Source organism: Tupaia chinensis, unplaced genomic scaffold (assembly GCF_000334495.1).
Source record: "Tupaia chinensis unplaced genomic scaffold, TupChi_1.0 Scaffold000354_1, whole genome shotgun sequence".
NCBI classification, from domain to species: Eukaryota; Metazoa; Chordata; class Mammalia; order Scandentia; family Tupaiidae; genus Tupaia; species Tupaia belangeri.
Window position 1 is genome coordinate 5,824,571 of NW_006159849.1, and position 24,099 is coordinate 5,848,669.

Below are 24,099 nucleotides of genomic sequence, written 5' to 3' on the forward strand. Positions count from 1 at the left end.
CTCTAGCGAGCGCACGCGCCCTATAGCAAAAACCTCTCAAAAAAAAAGAAGGGTGAGCCTGTGTGTGCAGAACACTGGCACAGGGCCTGGAACACAGAAGGCGTTCACTCACTGGGACTCACTTTCCATCTTATCATTGTATAAGATACGTTTCCGCACTTCAGTGGTCCTAATGACTATGTGCATTGCATGAAGAGTTCAGTTGCTTAAATAACAACCATTTATTTACTCACAGTTCTAGTCTGGACTGGGCTCACCTGTGGTCACTCATGCTCTCATACCTTTCATCAGGAGGCTCAGCTGGGGTTGGAAAGCCAAGATGGCATTACACCCATGTCAGGTAGCTTGGCCGAGATGGCTGGAACAGCTGAGCCCTGGTCAGAATCTCTTTTTCTGTGAAATCACTCCACCAAGACCAGCGGAACCAACTTCAGGCATAACATATGCATCACACAGGGTCCCCTAATCAGAAGGGCCCCTGCTTAATTTACTACTCGGTTGTTACTAAGCCTAGCACATTATGTACGGAGTCCTTGAAGCCAGCTCTCTTTCCAAAATGGCTCAGAGATACAAGAGGGTAAAAGCAAAAGCTGGCAAGTGTATTAAGATCTAGGCTACAACTGCCAAAACGTCACTCTACGTTCTGTGTGTCAAAGCAGTTCATAAGGCCATCCCTGATCCATGAGAAGTAGCCGGAGGCCTGTGGCTGTCACCTCCCATTTCCTATTTCAGCACTCCCGAGGGCAACCAGGTCCTGCTGGAGCTCTTTTGGTGTTGACAAGTAGAGACCTCTCCAAGCTACTTTATAAAAAGAGGGATCTATGGGTCCAACAGGTGTTGTGGAGGTTAAGTCACTGGATCCCACACAGATGACTACATGGTTTAAGTCCTGGACTTGGCAGCTTGAAAACACACTGGGCATATCTGGGTGCTTGCCAAAATCTCAAGAGGGACCAGCTGTTAGCGTAATGGCTATGTCACTAGACTCCCATATAGTCGACCGTGGTTCGAGTTCTGGACCCGGCAGCTTAAACTCATGCCGGGTGTGTGTGCATGTGTGCCCAAGATCCTGAGAGGAGAAGAGATTGCAGCGTGGCTATCCCCCCTGGGGGTGATTTCTCGTTTCCTGTCTCTCTGTCTCTCTAGCGAGCGCACGCGCCCTATAGCAAAAACCTCTCAAAAAAAAAGAAGAAGAAGAACATCACAGGAGGAGAATGGAGGAGAAGGGACTGTGGTGTGCCCATCCCCCCTGGGGGGTGATTTCTCACTTTCTGTCTCTCTGTCTTTCTAGCAAGCATGCGCCCTACAGCAAAAACCTCTTCAGGAAAAAAAAAAAAAAAAAGAAAAAGAAAAAAAATCTCAAGGGGAGAATGGAGGAGATGGGATTGCAGCTTTCTATTCCCCCTTGGAGGGGGACTGTGATTTCTCATTTTCCCTCTCTGTCTCTCTCTGGCAAGTGCACATGTCTCATAGCAAAAAACTAAAATATATACAAATAAATAGCCTCATCGATTGACCTCTGTGCTCGCCTCCTTACTCCACCTCTTTGCATTTCCTTCTTTCACACCCTGGGTCCAGAGTTCTTACCCCTCCCTTGCGAAAGCCCATCTCCTTCCCCCAGAACACAGTGCCCTTTCTTCGTTCCTTCTTGGCCCCTTCCTGCAAACTCTGCATCTGGCCGCAGCTGGTGCTCTCGACTTTTCTTTGCCCAGTTTTGCCACCTCGGAATGACAAGGAGTGAGGTTTAATCCACAGAGTGGAAAAGACTTCTGGACAGTGATCAGACCCCAGTGCAGGTTTCTACTAGTGAGAGCTGTGGCCGTCTCTTCACTCCAAACCCGAGCAACTTCAGCAAGGTAAGTGTTACTACTCCCAGTGACAGTGCAATCTAATGGTATATAAAGAAACGATATTTTTTCTATTAAATGACCTTGACCTGTTCCTTGCAAAACAACCCTAGTATTATTCAGTTAAAAGAAAATTTAAATTTTCCTGAGCCTGGTTTACACGTAAGAAACATATTAGTTATACAGGATTCTGTCTTGACTACCTAGATTCATTAAAACTTCAAATCTCTTTCTTGATTAAAAAGAGGTATAGCTTCTGCCCTCAAAGAACTTCAGATGGGCTGGCAGGTGGCATGGTGGTTGAAGTGCTGGACTCCCACACGGCCAACTGTGGGTCGAGTCCGGACCTGGCATCTTGCTTTCTCACTTTCCCTTTCTCTTCTCTCTCTGGTCTAATGAAAAATAGTAACAATTAAAATAACTTTTTTTTTAAAAGAACTTCTGTCAAGTGTAAAAGACAGTCTTATACACCAATAAACTAGAGAATGAAAGGTCAATGAGTGGTGAGAGGGAAAAGGAAGGAAGCTTCCGGAAGCAATTGCTGAATGGCTGGGTTCCAAGTTGAACACAGTTTTAATGGAAGGTGGGGCCTTTTTTAAAACCCAGAGATGGCTGAGTGCACACGTGCTTCCCCCCAGAGTGGGGTGTTCTTCTAGGACAGGGCCTGCGTCTTATTTCATCTCTGCAGGAAGAGGCGTCAGGCTCTCAGCTGTCCCGTGCAAACATAACAGGGCCACAGGTGGAAGTGTCAACCTTGCATCTCAAACAGCGCATTTGGTGCCCTTTCTGGGTTCCCCACTGGAGGCGCATCAGGAAGATCTTAAGACCATGCCCATTTGCAGTGATTTTACTTCATCCCAGTCCTACTTGGACTCTTTTCCCTAGCAGTTTCACAGTTCTTGAGAAAAAGGTCCCTGCCTGCCTGAACCTTTCAGCTTACATGGTGCGGCATCTCACTTTCCTTATTCCCAGCCACTTGCTGCCCCAGATGCTAAAGCACTTGGTGCATGAAAACGCCGGGGGAGCTCAGTTTCTCTAAACCCCATTACACTACAGTGCTCGCTGGGGAGCCCTTGGCTCAATTCTCGGTGGATTAGGGACACTGAGTTTCTTAATCGATTACTGGGTTCTACACAATTTTCTTTAGAGACTTTTTGCTTACTGTGCATCTGGAGACATCCAGGTCTCGCCTGCGAAGTTGGAGTCAAAAGTGGAGCAGGGGAGACTGCAGACAAACCCCAGGCTTCTAGCCCAGCATCAGTTTAATTACTGCAAATCCGTCATGGCTGCCAAGTCCTTTCTTTCTTCATTATTAGCAGGGAAACTCGCCCCGGCTGGCTTTGTTTTAAGTGGAAGTCCATGTGCTTTGATAACCTCAGGGGGCACTTGCCGGCTGGGCGACACAGGTGGGCTGATGGACCTGGTGGAGGAATGCACTGGAGACAGGCTGCACGCGAGGAGGCAGGGCTGCCAGGCAGGTCCAGTTTCCAGGCGCCCCTGCATACCCTTCCGGTTCCACTGATACCCTTTCTTCCTCCCACCCTGAGGCCCTGGCTGTTCGGCCCTGTCAGACAATGTAAACTGGCACTGCAAGTGGAATAGACTAGGCATTTAGTTTCTGGTAATCAGGCCTCTGTCCTGCCTGCACCTTTGGCCTGATTTTGTCCATGTGGCCAGCAGTGAATGCACCGTGCCGGGGGCTGGCTAACGTTCCGGAGATGCCAGCTGGACACAGCACTGCCCGACATTTGGCAGCACTTGGGAGTCTGCAAAAACACGTTCACATGCATTAGCTCCCTCACTGGATTTCCTCGCTAGGTTGGGAGAAGGTGGAACAACTGTCCCCTGTCTTCTGCAGTGACACACCTCGGAAGTGCAGAGGGGTATAGTGACTTGGCCAGAGCTGTAGGATTAGAAAGGGGGAAACAAGAAAGTAGGATTTCCAGTTCTCAGTGCAGAGTCTTTGGCAGTCACACACATTTTTTTTTTTTTTAAACTATCTCACTAATAAAGATAATCCTGTGGAATAACAGAACAATTTGTTCATCTGTGTCGTGCCCTCTCGCTGCATAAAGGAACTGATGAGGGAGAAGTGGGGCCGATTTCTCTGCTGAATCCTCAGAGCGCTAACACCTTGCCAATGACTCCGTTACACTGGCTACCAGTGCTCTGCCATCTTTCTAGGTGTGAGAAAACAGTAAAGGGGACACACTGAGCTGTCAAGGTAATGCCATGAAAATCCTCGTCAGAGTGGGAGATGAGGTGGATTCAGCGGGATCATTCCAGAGAGAATGATGCCCCCCAAGATGTGCTGCAGCACCCAGGACTTAGGGGTCAGGAATGTGGACTGCCCTCCAAATGGTTTTCAGCCAAGGCTACACTGCATTTCCTCCAGCAACATCGTGACCAAAACTTGGTGACCATCAGAGGTTTAGTTTTTTAATCAGGTTCTGCGAGGCTGGGTGTAAGATGATTAAAGATAGAGAAAACAGTACAAAAAGGAGGAAATCCTCTTACTTCTTGCCTATGCATTAACAATAGGTGAAGTCAAGAGTGGATGAGGAGCTGGCAAGTGGTATGGTGGGTAAGGAACTGAACTTCCACATGGTCCACTGAGGTTCAAATCCCAACCCAGTGACTGAAAATCCCAAGGGGAGAAAGGAGGAGAAGGGATTGTGGTGTGGCCATCCCCCCTGAGGGGTGATTTCTCACTTTTCCTCTCTCTGTCTCTCTCTGACAAGCACATGTGGCCTATGGCAAAAATCGAAGGAAAAAAAGTGAATGAGAAGCCATTCCTCTTGGACCAGTAAATCCTATTGTCCTCCTTTAGATGCTGTTTTAGCCCTGAGCTACAGAGAAAGAACAGTTGAGTGGAGATCTTCGTATCTTCCAGAGGGCCACCTTTGTCTACTACTTGGGTCACTTGCAAACACACTGACCATGCACTGCAGGCCAGGCTCCAGGGTACAATGACCAACAAAAGATAACCTTCTGATGTTTGTTCTACCGAACCTAATTTTATTCGATTTCCCTGTTGCTTTCATGCTTCACGCATCACCCCCTAACCCCCTCCTAGTTCTGATTCCTAATCATTTGCACCATTTTTGGCAAGACACTCCAGAAGATGGATTACTAGTACAGCGAAATATTCCACCTCTATCAATTCCAGACCCACTCTGCAGGATGTGCCAAACTCTACACCTTCCTTCTTCATATATTGTATATCCCCTTCATCTTTCCTCCTAAGGATAGTCTTGCCAGGTCAGTAGTTGGGAACCTCTATTAATTAGATTGCAATCCTGACCGCCAAGTGAGTTCCTCCTTCTGAATGTACTCTGGTTTTGTTTGTTTGTTTGTTTGCTTTAAGGGACATGCATTTGTCAGAGAGATAGAGAAAGAGAGAGAGTGGGGAAATGAGAAACTACCCTCCAAGGGGATGACCATGCTGCAATCCATCCTCCTACAGTCTCCTCTTGAGATTTTGCACATATACACACACACGCGCGCGCATATTTGGGTGTGATTTTTCAAGCCATTGGGTCAAGGCCTGTGCAGTCGGTCATGTGGAAACCAGCTGTCTTAACCACCATGTCAGTGGCTGGCCCAAGAACAAATCTATCTTTATAGAAAGTACTCTTTATAGGCACCAGCAGTTGGTGTAATGGTTACATTGCTGGACTCCCACATAGTCAACTGTGGTTCAAGTCCCAGACCCAGCGGCTTAAAACTCACACCAGGCATGTGTACCTGCATGCCTAAAATCCCAAGAGGAGAATGGAAGGGATGGGATTGTGGCATAGCCGTCCCCCCGGGGGTGATTTCTCACTGTCTGTCTCTCTGGTGAGTACATGCGCCCAATAGCAAAAATCTCCAGAGTAGAACTATGGAGTTTCAGACAATGTGTGGCATGATAATCCCAATCAGCTATGTAGTACATTCACATTTTATTTTCCTGAGAGCCTTATGTGATTATGACAATTTTATTCTTGGCTCCACTGAAGGAGGAGAGGCATGAAGCTAATCAGGAGATTCTCTAGGAAACGTTCATATAAGGGTCTTCCAAAGAAAAATAGAGAGGGCTATCATGGTATTTTGGGTTTCTCTAAATTTCAGGAAACAAAAGGCCTAATTTATTTTACTCTTAGGAATGTTTCAAATGCTTCTTTCCTAACCACATATTTAGAATAGATAATGTTCAAGTCCCTTGTTTATGTCATTACGTGAGAGTAGCTGTGCCCCGCTGTGTTTACAATTGTTACTTAAAGAACTAAACTATCTAAAATTGAGAAGAGAGCAAAGAGTTGTCAATAATACTAATAAGAAGAAAACAATTTGCAAAAGGAAACATTTGCTTGCAATTCTTACTATATTTTTAGCATCCATCAGGGTCATCATTCATATTAAAAATATATAATTTAATTCTCAAATAATAACTTTGTTCATTTCTCTCCTAAAGTACATTGGCAAAAGAATTCAAAGCTAGATAGATTTTGTAGCTGATGTACAAATGTAGAGAAGCAGCACAATGCTCTGAAATGAAAACAGAGATATTATCCGTTTATAAAAATAAACTTGGTCCCAGAAAGGAGAAAAAGAGAGAGTAAGCAAAAGGGAGCTGTAAAAGGCAAAGCAATACAGAAGAGTTTCCATTGAAATAAACGCAGTGTCCATGGTTTTTGGCTGGGTGCCCAGAGTACCATATACTTCCTCAATCAGTGCTGTGAGCGTGTTCCTCTATAAACTCATGTAACTGAACAGTAAAAATAAGCAAAAATAACTACATGACAATCAGTCCACTGTTACCAAGGAGGTAAGAAGTTCACAAATAATGAATCAACCCCCAAATTTCCAACCATTGTGATTTTTAGATTTCTGGTAAGGCTTCCCGTCACAGGTTATGGAGGATGTTTCACACCTCCCTTACCATAAAGAGGGGATGCGAGAATTTCACTTTGAATAGGTTGGTGGACAACTGTTCCATTTTTCCCTACGCAATTTGAGTTTATCCTACAAATTCAAATATGGACCAGAGAAAGTTCTCTCTCCATGGACAGTGACTGACCACTCAGCAACAGAAGCTGCTTATGGCTTTTTCGTACAAAGTTGTGGAAAACAAAAACAAAAACTCAGTTTAATAAATATACAATCATCCCTGAATACCCATTGTCCACTCCCACCCCTCATCCTCAGCGTAGCCCAAATCTGGTCAAGGCCATTTGGGTATAAGTCCATGGTCCCACAGCGTCCAGAGTGCTGGCTGTTCAGGGAGTGCAGCTGGTCCTGGGAGGCAAATGTCCTACTTTTTAAGTACCAGCGAGACCTTCTCCAGGGTCTCAGGGCCTCAGTCTCCATGGATGAAGAGAGCTTTTCTTAGCTGCCCTGTGACAACTGGGTATCACATTTCCTGAAACTAGATCTGTGGAAGGAGTCCCTGAAATTAAAAAAGGGGAGAGAGAGACCCAGAGAAGGAAAGATTGATTAGTCTGTAGTGCACATTTGTGGCAGGGAGGTGAGTATAGCTGCCCTTCAATTAAACCTTAAAGAGAGGGGGTGGGAAATAACCTACCAGAGAAGGGCATCTACCACGGAGAACTCACTGTGCCAGAAATCAAGGTGAGACAAAACTAAACTGAAAACCATCACAGGCCATAACTTGGCCCTGGGAAGTCCACAGGCACAAGGCCAACATGATAGGCCTGAGAAAGGTCACAGGGAAGGAGGACAGGATGGAAACAGATCAGGTCCCACTGTGGTGGCCTCTCTGACTCCAAGCCCACTCCCACCCTCGGAAGGAAGGGTCTGTAGTTCACTAGCAAGCCGTGTGTGCTGGGTCCCAAGCATTGTCTTTCATCCCCTGGAAGAGGCTTCCTCTGCCCTGTTCTTACCTCTTTTGACTCTCAACTCTGAATATGGGCTTGTAGAGTTCTGGAATTTTCCGCTCAATCATTGGCCTGAGGTTCTCTCTCAGCTTGTTGTAGTTCTTTTTCAATTCCTGCTGATACTCCCTCTGGTCTGCTGTGATGAGACGCTTGTTTTTCTCTACAGCTTCACCACATCTGAGATGAAAACATCAGGTGGGAGAAAAAGGAGATTTCATTTCACACCAGCTGGGAATGCTTAGACGTTTGGGAACTGAGCCAGCCCTATGGCCTAGTGATTAAGGGAGCTGAAGCATGCATGGCTGACGGCACAGTGTGAGTCCTAGACTTGGGGGCTTGGAAAACACACCAGGCAAGTTTGTGAGCATGTCCAAAATCTTGACAGCAGAGGGAGGAAAAGGGGATTGCATTAGAGGGTTGCATTCTTCCAGTCCCCTCACCTTTACCCCACAGTGAGCAAACACATCCCCTGACAATTGAGAATAAATAAATAAATAAATAAATAAATAAATCATTAGCCCCAAATAGCTAATGGTAATGTATTTAACATTTCCTGAATGTTTATAAATATGGTGGCATATCAGATATCATGAATCAGAACTGCTGAGACAGGGAACCTAAAAACTCTATTTTAAACATTTGTCCAGAGGATATTAATACCTGCCTAGCTAGAGTTGAGAACCCCTGGCTTGCTACGGGCCATGCATTATGCAAGGAGTTTTACATGCGCCGTTTATTTTTCCCTCACAACCTCAGAAAGTCAGCGTTTATCTGTTTTGTCCCTGAAGCTCAGAAGTGTTAGGATGCTTGCCTGAGAGAACACTGTGAGAAAGTAGGGAATCTAAGATTCAAACTCCTAGTCACTGCAGGATGGAACCTGTCATGCTTACAAAACCTCACTGTGATTTTTTTTCTTAAAGAAATATTTCATTTGACCTTGTTTATTTATTTATTTTTAATTTGACCAGAGAAGGACATAATGGGGTTGGGGGGGGGGGAAGAATGAGAAAACAAGCCACCAGGTCTATGACTCGAACCATGGTTGGCCATGTGGGAGTCTAGCAGCACCCTTAACCACCACACCACCTGCCAGCCCCAAAAGCTCACTGTGATTTATGACAACACGGCAGACAGAGCAGATGCAATTCAGCCCCTTCTACTATGTGTACACAGACGTGCCAGGAAAGCACAGCAAAAACATATTACAGAAAAAAGGGACACCTCAGGTGGCAGAAAGGAAGAGGGAAGAAAAATCAAAGCCAGAGTGACACTGAGGGCTGGTGCCATGCAAGCCCTCACCCGGATTGCCTGTTAGGATTTCAGGATTGCATACAGGTCCTGGAGGCTGGGCAGAAGGGCTTTCGGAGGTCAGTGATCTGGCCTAGTCTTGGTCAGGGCAAAGTGGGGTTCTGGATATGTGACCTGCATATAGTTCAGAGCCTTGAAAAGCTACCCTAGCTATAAAAAAGGTATTAGAAAAATGCTACAAACTGTTCAGAGGGACCAGCAGTTAGCGTAATGGCTATGTTGCTGGACTCCCATGTAGTCAACCGCGGTTCGCGTCCTGGACCAGTGGCTTAAAAAAACTCACGCCAGGCGTGTGTGTGTGCGTGCCCAAGATTCCAAGAGGAGAATGGAGGAGAAGGGGTTGCGGTGTGGCCATCCCCCCTGGGGAATGATTTCTCGCTTTCTGTCTCTCTCTCTGTCTGTCTGGCGAGCACATGCGCCCCATGGCAAAAGCCTCTCAAAAAATAAATAAATTAAAAAACTGTTCAGAGAGGTGAAATAGAAACTTGCTATCAGCTTAGGGCTATTAATAGGAAAGAAAGTCACCTGGAGAAACTGAAATTCTAGGCTGGCACCACATGAGGACATGTGTTAAGAATTTGCATTCCTCTATTATATGCTCCGAGGTGAGAAATTAACTTATACACTAGCCAAGGTTATTGAAATTCCGTGGGCTCAGACAAAAGGTAATGTAAATGTGCTCTAATGGAATATTTTCTCAATCAGTGCACATGGGCCACCCACAGAGCGACTCCTGCCAAATATGAGCTCACAATAAAAAACTACAAATCACATGAAGAAACCAACCACCATGAGAGAGAACCAACATGCAAAAAGTAGAAGAATTAGCTCAGTAAAAATTAGAGAAAATAGAGCAATTAAAAACAAAAGTTAATACAGAGAGGTAGCACTGGGTTGTCGGAAAAGTCATGACACATTTTGCACAGAAACACACTAAAAAAAAACCATGTCATGACTTTTCCAACAACCCAGTAAAATGTGTCAGATTCGTGTTTAAGCAAAAACAGGGGAGTATGAAAAGAGAGACCAGGAAAATTACAGAAAAGAATCAGATAAGTTTGGGGTCCAGCAGGTATTGTGGTGGTTGAGGCGTTTGGACTCCCACATGACCAAATGTGATTTGAGTCCCAGACCTGGTGGCTCACTTTCTCTCTCTCTCTCTCTAGTGATCTCACATGCCCTATATAAAATTTAAGAAATAATAATAAATAAAATTAAATAAATAATTCTTTTTTTAAAAAAAAAAACAAATAGAACATCTGTAAATAAAAGTGAAGTCACTAAAATAAAGAAGAAAACACCAATGAACAAATTAAATAATAGACTAGCTACAACCAGAGAACTAATGAAATGTATACCAACCTAAAGAGATCACCAAAAATATTTTAAATTAAAACGCTGTTAAGAGACATCATCAAGATGTAATAGAGATACCCAACCCACATCTATTAGAATCGCCAAGTCAATGGAAAATGAGGGAAAGGCAATATTCAAAGAGACAATGGCTGGGAATTTTCTAGAGCTGAAAATAGACACAAATCTTCTAATGAACAGAAGCAGATCTACACCTAGCTCCATGATGGAAAACCTGCAGAGCATTAGAGATGAGGAGAAAACAATCTTTAAAACTCACAGTGGCTACCTGATATGTGAACGTTAAATCTAGTGTTTTTCTGGCCTCCTACACAGTAGGGTACATACCAAAAAAGAAAACAATGTTATTTAAATGTGATGAAGTCTTGCTTTTGTTTTATACTGTTCTGCCCAAGAGAACTGACAAATCAGTCAACCTTAAAGGAACAGAATAATGGTTGCAATTTAGCTGAAATAGAGGAACTAGTAATAACTCTACTATTCTTTAGAGGAATATGATTCTGGTTATCGATATGGTTTAAACCATTTTCCTAAATGTGGTTAAGTTATGGAGACACCCAGGTATTGTTACCTAATTTTCCTTATCCACACTGAGCACATGTTCAGGATGACAGTCCAGGATGAAGAGGGCAGCACGTAGCTTTGGGGCAGGAGAAAGCTGCCTGGCCTGGACAAAACGAAACCCATGACCACAGCTTCATTAGCCAGCTACAGAAGGACTTGACTCAACTCACCTAAAAGCCAAAAGAACTCCCTTAACTGGATTTTCACCTATCTTTTAAGTCTGACATTAATTAAAGCAAATTGTAGGATACCTAAGATTACATATCAAAGGTTTGAGGACAGACCTGGAATGGGGAGGTATACAGCCTTTGAATCCTGAGAAATCTCTATCACCTCTTATTATTATTTTTTTATTGCTTCTTAACCAACAGTTATGAGCCACCGTCATGTGCAAAATAAAATCAGTTTCAGGATGACTTCAAGGCCCAGGTTTGTACCATTGACAGACTACAGGAGGCGGAATGATGCCTGCAGAAACCAGCTGCTAATTTGGGGATGTCTACTCTGACAGCCTCACTGGAATTAACTAAACCCTCCGTAGTCTGTGTGTATATAGTAGTAATAGTTCATGTGTTTCCTCCCTACCAGCCTGACCTCTACTGGACTCCACATTTCAAGGATAGCCTGTCCCAGGGGAAGACTAGTTCAAAGTCCTAGTTACATTGTAGTTCTGCCACTTAACTTGGTCTGTGACTCTGGGCTAATCAGAACCTCCTTCCTTTATCTATAAAATGGGTGACAGATGTGTGGCTGCCATCAGGGAGGGCTGCTCAGTGTTGGCTGCCTTTCCCAGAGCAAAGCAGGAGCCACAGCCTGGCGGAAGGCGCTCCTCCTGCGTGGGCCCCTCCACAGTGGGGAAGCACGTGGCCACAGTTCACAGCTGTGGGGGGGAGGGGGCAACCCCAGGGCAGACAGCGAGCCCCTCTGCCTCCTCTGGCTGAGCTGCCCCTGCAGGGCCTGTGACTACCTCCTCAGCACAGGGGCAGTGTCCTAGCACGCTTTGTGAGAAGGGGCTACACGAGGGCTGTGGGCTTGGGAAAATGTCCCGTGTGGCACCTGACACCTTGATGCAGGTTCTGAGACCTGAAGCAGGGGCTGGTTGTCTCGACTGGACTGTAGGGTAGGCTGATGATACGACAGGCTGGTAGAATATGCGTGAGTCGCAGTGTATGGCTTCTACCTCCTTCAGGCCCTGGGCTTCTGTCCTGAAGAGTCACAGAGCCTAGGGTTCAATGGGCATATAGTATCCTCCAAGTCAGTATCAGTCCCAGCCCCACTCCAGGGCACTGCCCCCTCCTCCTGAGGCAAGGAGTGAGAGGACCAAGAACTTGTCCAAGAGAGCAGGGGTAGGGTGGAACAAGAGGACAGAATATCACTGCAACGAAAAGAGCATTTTCCTCTTTACAGTCACTGAGGGTGGGATGCGAGAGGGGAAGAGTGTGCATGTGAGTGCGCGTGTGTGTAAGCGGTCCCACTTGGCTCTCAGTTTTCATTCTACCAGCCTTGGCCCACTGACACAGGTCTCTCTGACCCTGGGAAAGTAATAAAAGCCACTCGTTTGTTTCCATTACTGACCTGCTTTTGAGCATCCCCTTAATACCTAAGACTTTATTTTTTCCACCAAATTTGTTTGTTTTTTGTGATTTTCAAGCCACTGGATCTGGGACTGGCACTGCGGTCGGCCATGTGAGACTCCAGCGCCTTACCCAGCAGGCCACCTCCTGGCCCCTGTTCAGATCTCTTTCTACCAACTGCTTCTGTTTCTCCTACACTCTCCACATTTCATGTGCCTTTGGTCACTTGGAAGAGAAAACCCTTCCCCTTACTCTTCACAGACCCTAATTCCAGTTTAAAAACCCGTCCAGTAGACACTCAGCTTTCCAACTCTGTGGCCACGCGGATGAGAACCCGATCCTGGTTGGCTGCATATCCCTTGAAGTACAATCTTAAACTGGTGCCGATGAGTGCTGCTATCTTTTACTTCAATTTAAAAATGAATGTACAATTCTTGGTCCTTGGAAGAATAATAAAGTCCAGGTGAGTAAAAGAAAGACCACTGAAAAAGAAGTAGAGGCACTGAGATGGCCTGGGAGCCTGGAGAAAGAACATCCCGTCTTTCTGTTGCGGTGTCTGAGCCCCTGAGGGTTTTTTGCCTATGACAGGAAAAGGCAGAAGTGAACTGAGCTCCCAACGTGACGGCGATTCAGAAAGCTGCAGGACTGGCGGGGGGGGTGCTGGGTGCCGCACACCAGCCTGCCAGGTTTCTTGATGGCTGTTCCTGGTTCCGGCTAGGGCTGAGTCAGAAAGGCCACTGCCCAGGGCGGAAGCCAGGGCAGACCGCCTGGCAAGCGTGTGTTTCTGCTATTAGCTCTCTGCACCCAAACGCCCGCTTAGGATCACCTTGGAATTGGCTTGCTGAGCGACAGCCCAAGTCTGCCCACAAGCTGGAGCTTATTAAAGCAGAACCCCGAGATCTGTTCCACCCCCCAAACATTTCCCCTCCTGTGTCATCTCTACTGTCAGAAAGAGTCAGGGGAGAAAGCGCAAACCACATGACAAAATAGTTACCTCGTTCATTAAAAAGCTGTAACTTTCTGATTGGACTCGAGAAACAATTAAGCAATGGGAGAAAAAGGCAGGTTCTTCTCATCTCACACTTGGGTTGAGGGTCTAACTGACGTAACATTCAGCCATTTTAATCACAGTTTGATATTTTATGATTTTTTAAAAGATATTTTTGCTATAGAGAATATGCACTAACTGGAGACAGAGAGACAGCGAGAAATCACTCTCCAGGGGCGATGGCCATGCTGCAATCCTGCCTCCTCCATTCTCCTCTCTGGATCTTGGGCAGACACACACATGCACCCAGTGGGAGTTTTAAGCTACTGGATCTGGGATGCGAACTGTGGTCAACTATGTGGCAGTCCAGCAACGTAACCATTACACCATCTGCTGATTCCACTTCGATTGAGTTTTAATAAATGTATATGATTGTGCAGCCATGGCCACAGTTTAGTTGTGATTTTGGCTCTATGAGAACTAAAGAAGGAACATCAGCCACTGCTCGTACACAGGCAGAACAGCAAGGAGCAGTGCTCTGCCCGCAGCCTTGCCTCACCTGTACTGGGACTTCGTCCTTCCCCACAGGTAGCTCGCTGCCTGGCACAAAGCCTGGCCTCAATAAGTATTTGCTGAATGAGTGAATAAACTCATCTTCATCTGGTCTGAAGTATAGACGTTTGAGCACATCTGCTTTTGTAGAAGGAGGCAGGGAAAGGAAAAAGAGGTGAGTAACAACAGGGGTGGCCTGGGAGAGAAGGCCCAGAGAGGCAAGTGGAGGAAGCTGAAAGGAAAGCAATCAAGTAACCTCTACAGCCTCTTTGCTCAAGGCTTGGTTCTATCCGGCAGCAGCAGCCTCACCTAGAACTCAGAAATGCAGACTCCCAGGCCCTACACCAGACCCAGTGAATCAGAATCTGAATTTTTACAGGATCCCCAGGTAATCTGTAAGCATAGAGAAGGTTGAAAAGCACTGATAGTCTGAGGCGTTCTAGAACAACTCAGTACTCAAATGAGGAAGGTAAGATTCTAGCCTGGTTTCCCATGTGGAATCACATGAGAAGAGTCAGAGAACAATATTTTAAATGGTGAATCTGATTTTGAAAAGCCACATTTTTGAAGGCCATTGAGGAGAAAGATAACATTTTTATTGAAAGTCTAATATTCTTTGTTAAAGGGCCATTCCTAGGGAAATCCATTTCCTTTTCTCTCTTGCCTGGGACTGGTTTTGCTCAGTCCTGGTTCTCTTTGGAGTAACTTTTCCTGGGACTAGAAGCTAATTAGAAATGTTATGCTTAGCAAGGATTTTGAAAGTACATTTTAGCTAGGTGGAGTCATAGAGGGTCACATACATAAGATAGTGACGTGCAAGATTTTTAACTAGTAGAGGAAATCGACGTGAACTTTTTTCTTTTTCTTTTCTTTTCTTTTCTTTCTTTATTTATTTTTGGCCATAGAGCTCATTTACTCACAAGAGAGAGAGAGAGAGAGAGAGAGAGAGAGAAAAAAGTCAGTCCCCTCCACCTCAGGGGGAATGGCCACCCTCAATCCCTTCTCTTCCAGTTTCCTGTAGGGAGTTTTGGACTCACACACACATACCCGGCATAACTTTCATACTGCCTGGTCCAGGACTAAAACTGCACTGTCAGACATGTGGGATCCAGAGCCTTAACCTACACTCTACCTGCTGCCCCTCAACTCAAACTTTATTAATTATTTTAATTAGTTAATTAATTTTGTTATAGGGCACGTGTGCTTGCCAAAGAGCAGCTCGAACCGCATAGTCCAATGTCTTAACCATCATGCCACCTGCTGGCCCCAATAAAACTGTAATTTAATTTAATGTTTAAACAAACTTTTTGAAGTCACTTCACATCAATAAGTGGGATTCTGAATAAAATTTATTTATTTACTTACGTTTATTACTCTCATTTATTTCATGAGAAAGCTAGAGAAAGACAAGAACTGCAAAGAGGTCTCATGGTACAGTCCCTCCCTGTGACTCCTACCCCTGCTCCCAGGCAGCTAGGATTATGGGCACACATGCTTAGCAGGCACAGTCAGTCAAGGAACAGAACCGTGGCCTGTATAGACCCATCTGTGCTGAAGCCGCGCATTAGCAGTATGCCACCATGCAGGCCCATCTGAATAAAATCTCAATGTCTAAGGAAGCCTGTTAAGAGAAAATCTGATTTGCATTCTGTTTGACATTCACGTGGAGTGCCAGCAGGTGGCATGGAGGTTAAGGCGGCTGGATCCTACATGGATGGCTATGAGGTTCACATCTGTCTCTCCCTGGAAAGCACGCATGCCCTATATCAAAAATTAATTAACCACAGTTTGAGTCCTGGGTCTGGTGGCTTGAAAATAAAGCTGGGTGTGTGTGCATGTGTGCCTGCCCAAAATCCCAAGAGGAGGATGGAGGAGAGGGATTGTGGTGTGACCATCCCCCCAGGAGGTGATTTCTCACTTTCTTACTTTCCCTCTCACTGTCTCTGTCTCTGTCAAACACACGCATCCTATGGCAAAAACCTAATCTATCTATCTATATATCTATATACATATATATATACACACATATATACATATATTTATTTATTTATTTTGGTGCAAAAAATTGTGAAATTCATGCACAGTTTTCATAATATGCATTTTCCATGTACTTTTTGAAGAACTATCATAGTACTGTCTTAATCTTTCCTTCGTGTCCTGGATGTTCATGGAACAGGCTGCTCTAGCTAGAAGTCGGGAGACCAGCTGGATCACAGGCATTTCTCGGTTTGAGCCCTGTGATCATGTTGGCCCATTTGCCAGTGACGGCTTTTTCCTACTACCCCCGTTCTCCCACCCATATATCCAAGACAGGGTTTCAGTGGTGTTTTTCCAGAAAGCGTCCCCAAGTACTCCAGCCTGTTACAGCTCTCTTTTCTGATTGCCGCTATCCAACAGTTACCTCACTCCGAGTTCTTAGTACCCGCTGCAGTGTGTTAGTTAGCCAGTTCCTCTGACAAAGCAGCGGAGTAACTAACATCACACCTGAGTCATCAGTGCTCATTAAACATTTCATATGTCTTTTGGCTGGCCTGGCAGTTAAGAGAGCTGGATCCCATAAGGCCAGACATAAAGTCTGAATTCCAGCCCTGGCAGCTTGAAAACCATGCTGGGCACATGTGCATGCATGCCCCGAATCCTGACAGGTGGAGAAAGGGAGAAGGGACTGCACCATGACCACACCCCACTGAGTGGTGCTTTCTCCTCCTCTCCCTGTCTCTATCTCTGTCTGTTTTTAGCAAGTGCACATGACCCCTGTGCAACTAAAAAAAAATTTCATAGGTCTTTTAAGAGGCCAAGAGAAGCCTGGACCATTGCCAACTTTGAAGACTTTCAACCATAATTAAATTTTAGTGAAAATATGTGAAAAGTAATAGATCTAAAAAAAATCCCTCAAATATCTTTCTCTTCTTTGTTATATAAGCATGTACTATGTGCTGAAGAAAATTCACCTTTTGGGCAGGCCCTGTAGCATAGCCATTAAGCCCTGTGCTTTGAGAGATGAATCCGCCATGGCTGATTGCCATTTGAATACTGGCTGTAGTGGCTTGAAAAACATGCCAGGCATGTGTGCCCAAAATCTTGACAGGAAGAGAAATGGAGAAGGGACTGTGGCATGACTGTGTCCCACTGGGGATGCTTTCTCCCCTCCTCCTCTCTCTCTATGGCAAATGCATGTGTTCTCTGGAATTTTAAACAAATCCACCTTCTTCGTAATTCACCATTGCTATGAAACACAGGAAACACTTCGCACACCACAACATTAATAAATACGATCTGTATGTGCATGCAGGTGTAATGTAGGTGCATGTATGCACACACACATGCACACACACACACACGTGCACACACAGAGAACCACACATCACATCCTATTATGACACAGCACTGGAGGGCGAAGTGTGTGTCTCTATACATAACAGAGCTGTAGACCCCTTTCCAAAGCCCAAAGCCTGTGAAGGAGGAGATATCTTCAACCTCACCATCATTCTGATGGCCTTTCAATGAATTCAGTAAACTAACTTTTAGATTCCTTTATTCCCTATTTGCCAAGTGAGGATATTTTTATACCTCATCTGCTTCCCTAAAGATCTGGATGAAAAGAAATATTGCTATGTATTTTATTTGGATGTCCTTCTTTCTTAGGAATGAAATGCCATCACCTCTTTTGTACTCTTTTTTTAGGGCCACAGGAGACCCAATGATCTGTCTTGCAACCAGACTACAGACCTTATCCAAAAGCCCACCTCCTCTGTGGGCTGAATGGGCTGCTCTTGAGGGCAGTTGCTCTGCAGAATTCAGGGACAGAGATGAGCCTTGTCTGACATGGAGAACTGCCATCTAGATGACACCTCTGAGAAAGCCCAGTTTCAGAATTTTGCCCTTATCTCTCCATTTGCGGCAGTGTCCTCTTTCTTTCTTTTCTTTCTTTCTTTCTTTCTTTCTTTCTTTCTTTCTTTCTTTCTTTCTTTCTTTCTTTCTTTCTTTCTTTCTTTCTTTCTTTCTTTTTCTTTCCTTCCTTCCTTCCTTCCTTCCTTCCTTCCTTCCTTCTTTCTTTCTTTCTTTCTTTCTTTCTTTCTTTCTTTCTTTCTTTCTTTCTTTCTTTCTTCCTTTCTTTCTTTCTTTTTTTGCTATAGGCACATGCACTTGCCAGAGAGAAAAAGAGAGACAGTGAAAAAGGTGAAAACCTTTGCCCCTAGATGGGATGACCATGCCCAATCTCTTCTCCATTCTCTTCTTAGGATTTGGGGGAATGCACGCACACACACCTGGCATGTTTTTCAAACCACTTGAACTGTGGAGTCATCCATGTGAGATCCAGTGCCTTAACCACCATGCCACCCTCTGGCCCATGAGTGTCTATTTTTAACTACATGATTTGGCAAATTACAAAGACTGCCAATGCTAAGACCTTCTGGGACTCTAATCCATCACTTGAACTCATCAGCACACTGATAGACTATTTAGATTCCTAAGACCTGGTTTGAACTCAACTCTGCTTCTAACTGGTTGTCAATCACCTGTAAAATCACCTCCTATCTCACCTCTGATTCCTGTTTTGGAAAATGAGGATGATGATGTTGTTGGTGTTCCAATGTGATTGACAGACACATGTGAAATGACAGACATGAATGCACTTTACACTTTTAAGTGTTAGTAATGTAACTAACTTTGAGAACCATTGCTCTGCTGCAGTCCCCAGCCATTCTCCTTCTTACCGCATTATGAATTCCTTAAAGCATAGCCTCAACTTGTTGTGATGTCGATAGAGTTTTGGGTCAGCTGGAATTTCGGCCAAGAAGACTTGGGCTACTTCCAATGGTCCCTGATGGGAAAAGTAAAAACAATACTTATATTGGAAAGAAAATCAGATTACTTGGAAGAAAAGGTTGGAATGACTTCTTAGTTTGAATATTCAATTTTGTGGTTGGTTTGACTAAAGAAAGTCAAGGAAGGTCTCGAACATTTTAGGGTGTTTCAATTCTTTTTTTAAAATTAAAAAAAAATTTTTTTAGGATGTTTCAATTCTTCAAGAAGAGTTTAAAGTTTTAGCAGAATATTCAGAAGTATAAATGCATTTTCCCACTCACATACTACCATCAGTAGATTTTCCTTCATATGCATAGGTAATACCACTAAATCAAAGGGTATCTGCTTGGGTCTGCTTTCTGAAATGGGGATTGTCTTGATTCACATTTGCTTGTCTATTTGCCCTTAGTAGTGAACCCTATTTTGACTAATTGCTGGCGTGAGCCAGAGATATCATTGTATGTACGTAGTTCATGGTTGTAGGTTTATAAAGTCTTTCATTTTCATTGTTTAAGGTTTTTAATTTTATTTATTATTATCATTTTTTATTTTGAGCAGAGAGAAACAGAAAGAGAGAGAAGGAGAGTGAGAAAGTAAGTCACCAGGTCTGGGACTTGAACCATGGTGGGCCACACGGGAGTCTAGCACCTAACCACCATGCCACCTGCCGGCCCCAAGTCTTTCATTTTAGTCGAAGGATTGACACTTACAAAATTAGTTAGGAATTTTAGAAAGTTATTGCTTCCTAATTTTTCCTTTTCTTTCTTTCTTTCTTTTTTTTTTTTCTGAGAGATTTTTGCCTTTGGGTGCCTGTGCTCCCTGGAGAGAGAGAGACAGAGACAGAGAAAGTGAGAGGGAAAGTGAGAGATCATCCCCCAGGGAGGATGACCATGCTGCAATCCCTTCTCCTGGCATGAGTTTCAAGCCACTGCATCCGAGACTTGAACTGCAGTCAGCCATGTGAGAATCCAGGAACTTAACCACTATGCCATCTGCTGATCCCCCTAGTTTTTTCTGATTTTGGAAATAAAATGGGCATTTCTCCTCTCTGCTATTTTTTCTCACTGGATATTAAGTGGACTGTTACAAGAAAATCCCATTTGTGCCGAATATGAAAAAATCGAATGTGATGTTCACTGAGTATCCAAGTGTGGGATGTGGACAAGAACGGATCTAGAACTGAAATTAAGGAAGCCAAAGCTCTCTAGGCCAGTACCTCCCTCCTCCTGAGGCCTGCTCAGTTGCATGCTAAACTTGGGAGTTAGGGCTCTAACAGGTCTGACTAGGGGCTTGGGAAGCCTAGGCCCAGGTGACTCACTCTTGCTTGTCAAGGTCTTTGGTATGTTGGGCTCATGCCATGGCTGGCTCAGAAGTTGAATGTTCTAGCGCTTTCCCTTCTCTCCTACAGGCATTCTTAGATTAGTCACAAGCCCAGTAACAACTCTGCCTAGGTGGGCTTAACTAACTACTCTTCCATAGGACCCCAGATCGGGGTCATATTTCTGGGTCTAGTCCCAAAGTGAGGACTCCTCTTTGAAAACAGTACTCCTTAAGAGTGGTTCACTTACCTCCAGGACTTCTTTTCTACCTTGGGTTTAACATGAAGAAGAGGCCTCCTGAAAGTCTTTTCAACTTCAAGGGTGTTAAAGCTAAGTTTAGGGACATTTCTGAGTTTGTATGAGGATTCGACTCCTCATCAACCCCATGGAAAAAAGGTGTAGACATAATAACCAAAGTAATCAGAGCCAGAGGAGCCACCACTGGCTGGTTTTGCTTACCTGGTTTACAGTGGCTCCTACAGAGCCTTGCAGGACCATCTGAAGCATCTTTGCATCAGGGGGCTCCTGGTTAACGGCAACTGCCAACTGCAGCGTCTTCTTCTTCATATCCTCAATGGCAACTTCGATTGGTGTCAAAACAAACTGAACATAAACAGAAAGGTAGAGAGATCATTTTCTGGTCTCATAAGCCATGGACAAACCTGAAGCTATGACAGAGAGTGTGTCTGGATTTGAAGCGGCAGCTAAGACTTTGGGAATAAATTAAAATAATCTTGGGGTTAGGGCAGGATGATCATGCAGTGTGAAATGCAATGCTAACCAACATGGGAAGGTTCTGGTTTTGTATCCAGAGACTGCTCTGAGTATACCAGGCATGTGTGTACCCATGACCAGGGGCTGGCTGAAGCTAGGCTGGGGGTAGATTGTGGCATCAAGAACCTGTGGGAGGAACCAGCAGTTAGCGTAATGGCTATGCCGCTGGACTCCCATGTAGCCAACCGTGGTTTGAGTCTGGGACCCAGTGGCTTAAACTCATGCTGGGCATGTGTGGATGCATGCCCAAGATCCTGAGAGGAGAAGGGATTGTGGCATGGACATCCCCCCTGGGGGGTGATTTCTCGCTTTCTGTCTCTTTGTCTCTCTCTGTCTTTCTGGCAAGTGCACAGGCCCTATAGGGAAAAAAAAAAAAGAACCTGTAAAGTGGGAGTACTCTCTCTTCCTCTTTTTCTCTCACTCATGAAATAAATCTTTAAAAAATAAAATAATCTGACCAGGTTAAGAAGAAGGAATGGCTTAATATTTCTCAAGTACTAATTACATTCCAGGTAATTTACACAATTTTATCATTTACTCCTTTAAACAATCTCCTTATTCTCTATATTTTATAGTCGAAGGCAGATTTTTTAGGGTTAGGTTCCATGAGGTGATAAAGGTAGGTTACGGAGGGCAGAATTTGATCACAATGATGTCTTTATCCAAAGTCCGTGTTCCTTCTGTATTATGCGGTTCCCTTTCCTATTACTGAACAAGTCATCTGCTTATACTGGGGAAGCACAGCACTCAGGATTTTCTTCCCCATCGTAAAACAGTGTCTTAGCATCACCTGCGCCTACTCCAACCCACCCTGAAGGTGAATTCCTAGTAAATGAATCCTCTCAAAGGTCAATCCGGTTGCTAGGTTCTGCTGGTTTAGGGTAGGGTCCTTCCTAAATGTCATGAGCGCTAAACTGTGTCCCTGCCAAATTTACACATGGAAGTTCAAACCTTCAGTACTTTACTATATGATCTTATTTGAGGTTAGGGTCTTCAATGAGGAAATTGGTTAAATTGAGTTCATTAGGTGGACCCTAGCGGAATATAACTGTACCCTAATAAAAAGAGGAAATTTGGACACAGCGTGTATAGAGCAAAGGTAACATGAAGACAGAGGGAGAATATGGCCATCTACAAGCCAAGGAGAAAAGCCTGGAACAGATCCTTCCTTCATGGCCCTTAGAGTGAACCAACCAGCCAGCCCCTTGCTTTCAGACTTCCAGTCTCCAAATCGGAGACAAAGAATGTCTGTTGTTTAAGCCACCCAGTCTGTGGTGCTTTGTTATGTAGCCATAGCAAGCGAACACACTACAGATGGCCCCAAAAGTTGTGAGAATCTGGGGGGGAGGGGGAGGTGGGAGGTGATGAGTATATTTCTATGCTCTGCTTAGAATGTCTCACATTAAAAGTTTAACATGGGGCCAGCAGGTGGCGTGCTGGTTAAGGTGCTAGGCTCCCATATGGCTGACCACAGTTTGAGACCTGGATCCAGTAGCTTGAAAATCATACCAGGTGCACGTTCATGCATGCCCAAAACTCTAGGAGGAAAAGAGAGAAGAGACTGCAGCGTGGTCATCCTCCTGGGTGGGTGATTTCTAACTTCCCTTCTTACTGTCTCTCTCTGGTGAGCTCATGTGCCCTATGGCAAAAACCTTTTTTAAAAAAAGTTCAAAAGAACAAGAAATACAGCAGATGCCTTCTACATCAACCTCCTCTCATCAGAGTTGCTAGTTCAGACTTCCCTTGCCCTTTGTGAAACCTGCTTCTGATGCAGTTGCCTTGCTGAACGCTTGCTGGTAGGCCATTCTCCAGGGAGCTCAACCTTCTGCTGCTGCCCGATGAAGTACGTATCCACCACGAGTCATCTGTTTGTTTACCAACTTGATTATGCCTGCTCTATGTGTTATTCTAATGACCTAATCTAATTAAACGATGAGTAAACTGATGAGCTATGGGTGTGGAAAGATTGTTTTTATAAAAACAACCTGAATGCTTAGGCATGACATTATGAAAGTGAATTGCTATAAAAATTCCTGTCATATTAGGTGTGCACACAAGACTATAAAAGGCTAGAAGAGGAAAAATAAAAAATAAAAATCCGGAAACTTTTCTGCTCTCACATCTTCAAATTCTCATTGTACAGTCTGCAGAAAGCAAAACTGAGAACCATGAACAATGCACCATGGGCATGGTCTGTCCAAGAAAGACAATGCTGAATTGCTATCAACGATCAGCTTATCCATAATTACAGAGAAGGCTGTGGCTCTATATTAAAAGAATGTACATGCATGTGTTTTAAAGAAAAGTGTTCATGCATGTTTAGTTTTGAATGATTCAGTGATTTCAGAGACTTTCTTGATTAGTCCTATTAGTTAAAAATCTTCTATTGCACACAGAGGTTTTTTTTTTTTTTTTCTGCCAGTATGTAGGTGAGGAAATGGAAGGTAAGTGGCTTGTGTAAAATCACCAATAGAGGGACTAGCAGATGGCATGGTGGTTAAGGTGCTAGACACTCCCACATGGCCAAACATGGTTTGAGTCCCAGACCTGGCAGCTTGCTTTCTCACCTTCCTTCTCTCTTTCGGTCTCTCTCTCTGGTCAAATTAAAGTAAATGAATGAATGAATAAATAAAATTCAATAAATAATTATAAAAAAAGATCACCAATAGGAACTGGAGCTAGAAATCAGCCAGTCACGTTGCCTACCTTGTATGGTGCCCTTCCTACATGTGACACAGCACCGGCTCATCAGGGTTGCTCACTTGGGGTTCCTGCCCCTAGTAATTATGCAACTATGCAACTATGCTTAAATCACCCATAGCTATTTTAAAAAGAGGTTTCTGCCTTAGAGCATGTCTGCTTGCCAGACAGAGAGAGACAGTAAGAGGGAAAGTGAGAAATCGCACACCAACACAAACACACACACACACCCCTCAAAGGGGGTGGCCACGCTGCAATCCTCTCTCTTCCATTCTCCTCCTGGGATCTTGGGCACATATGCACACACACACGGTGTGAGTTTGATGCCACTGGGTCCAGGACTCAAACCATGATTGGCCGTGTGGGATTCCAGCAATGTAACCACTATGCCATCTGCTGGCCCCACCTGTT

At 44.5% G+C, this 24,099-nt stretch overlaps 1 protein-coding gene across 9 annotated transcripts in view; it reads right to left on the minus strand.

The window, feature by feature from the left end:
• Positions 1-6,194: 6,194 nt before the first annotated feature.
• DOCK8 (dedicator of cytokinesis 8) overlaps positions 6,195-24,099 on the minus strand; it is a 267,141-nt gene continuing 249,236 nt past the window's right edge. For all 9 annotated transcript variants that reach the window (XM_006152456.3, XM_006152453.3, XM_006152460.3 and 6 more), the window contains 4 exons: positions 20,674-20,817; positions 18,805-18,911; positions 7,733-7,903; positions 6,195-7,278 (listed from right to left, as the gene is read on the minus strand). In XM_006152456.3, coding sequence (XP_006152518.1) covers positions 7,218-7,278; positions 7,733-7,903; positions 18,805-18,911; positions 20,674-20,817 — 483 coding nt within the window. In that variant the 3' untranslated portion in view covers positions 6,195-7,217. The remainder of the gene's footprint in view (positions 7,279-7,732; positions 7,904-18,804; positions 18,912-20,673; positions 20,818-24,099) is intronic.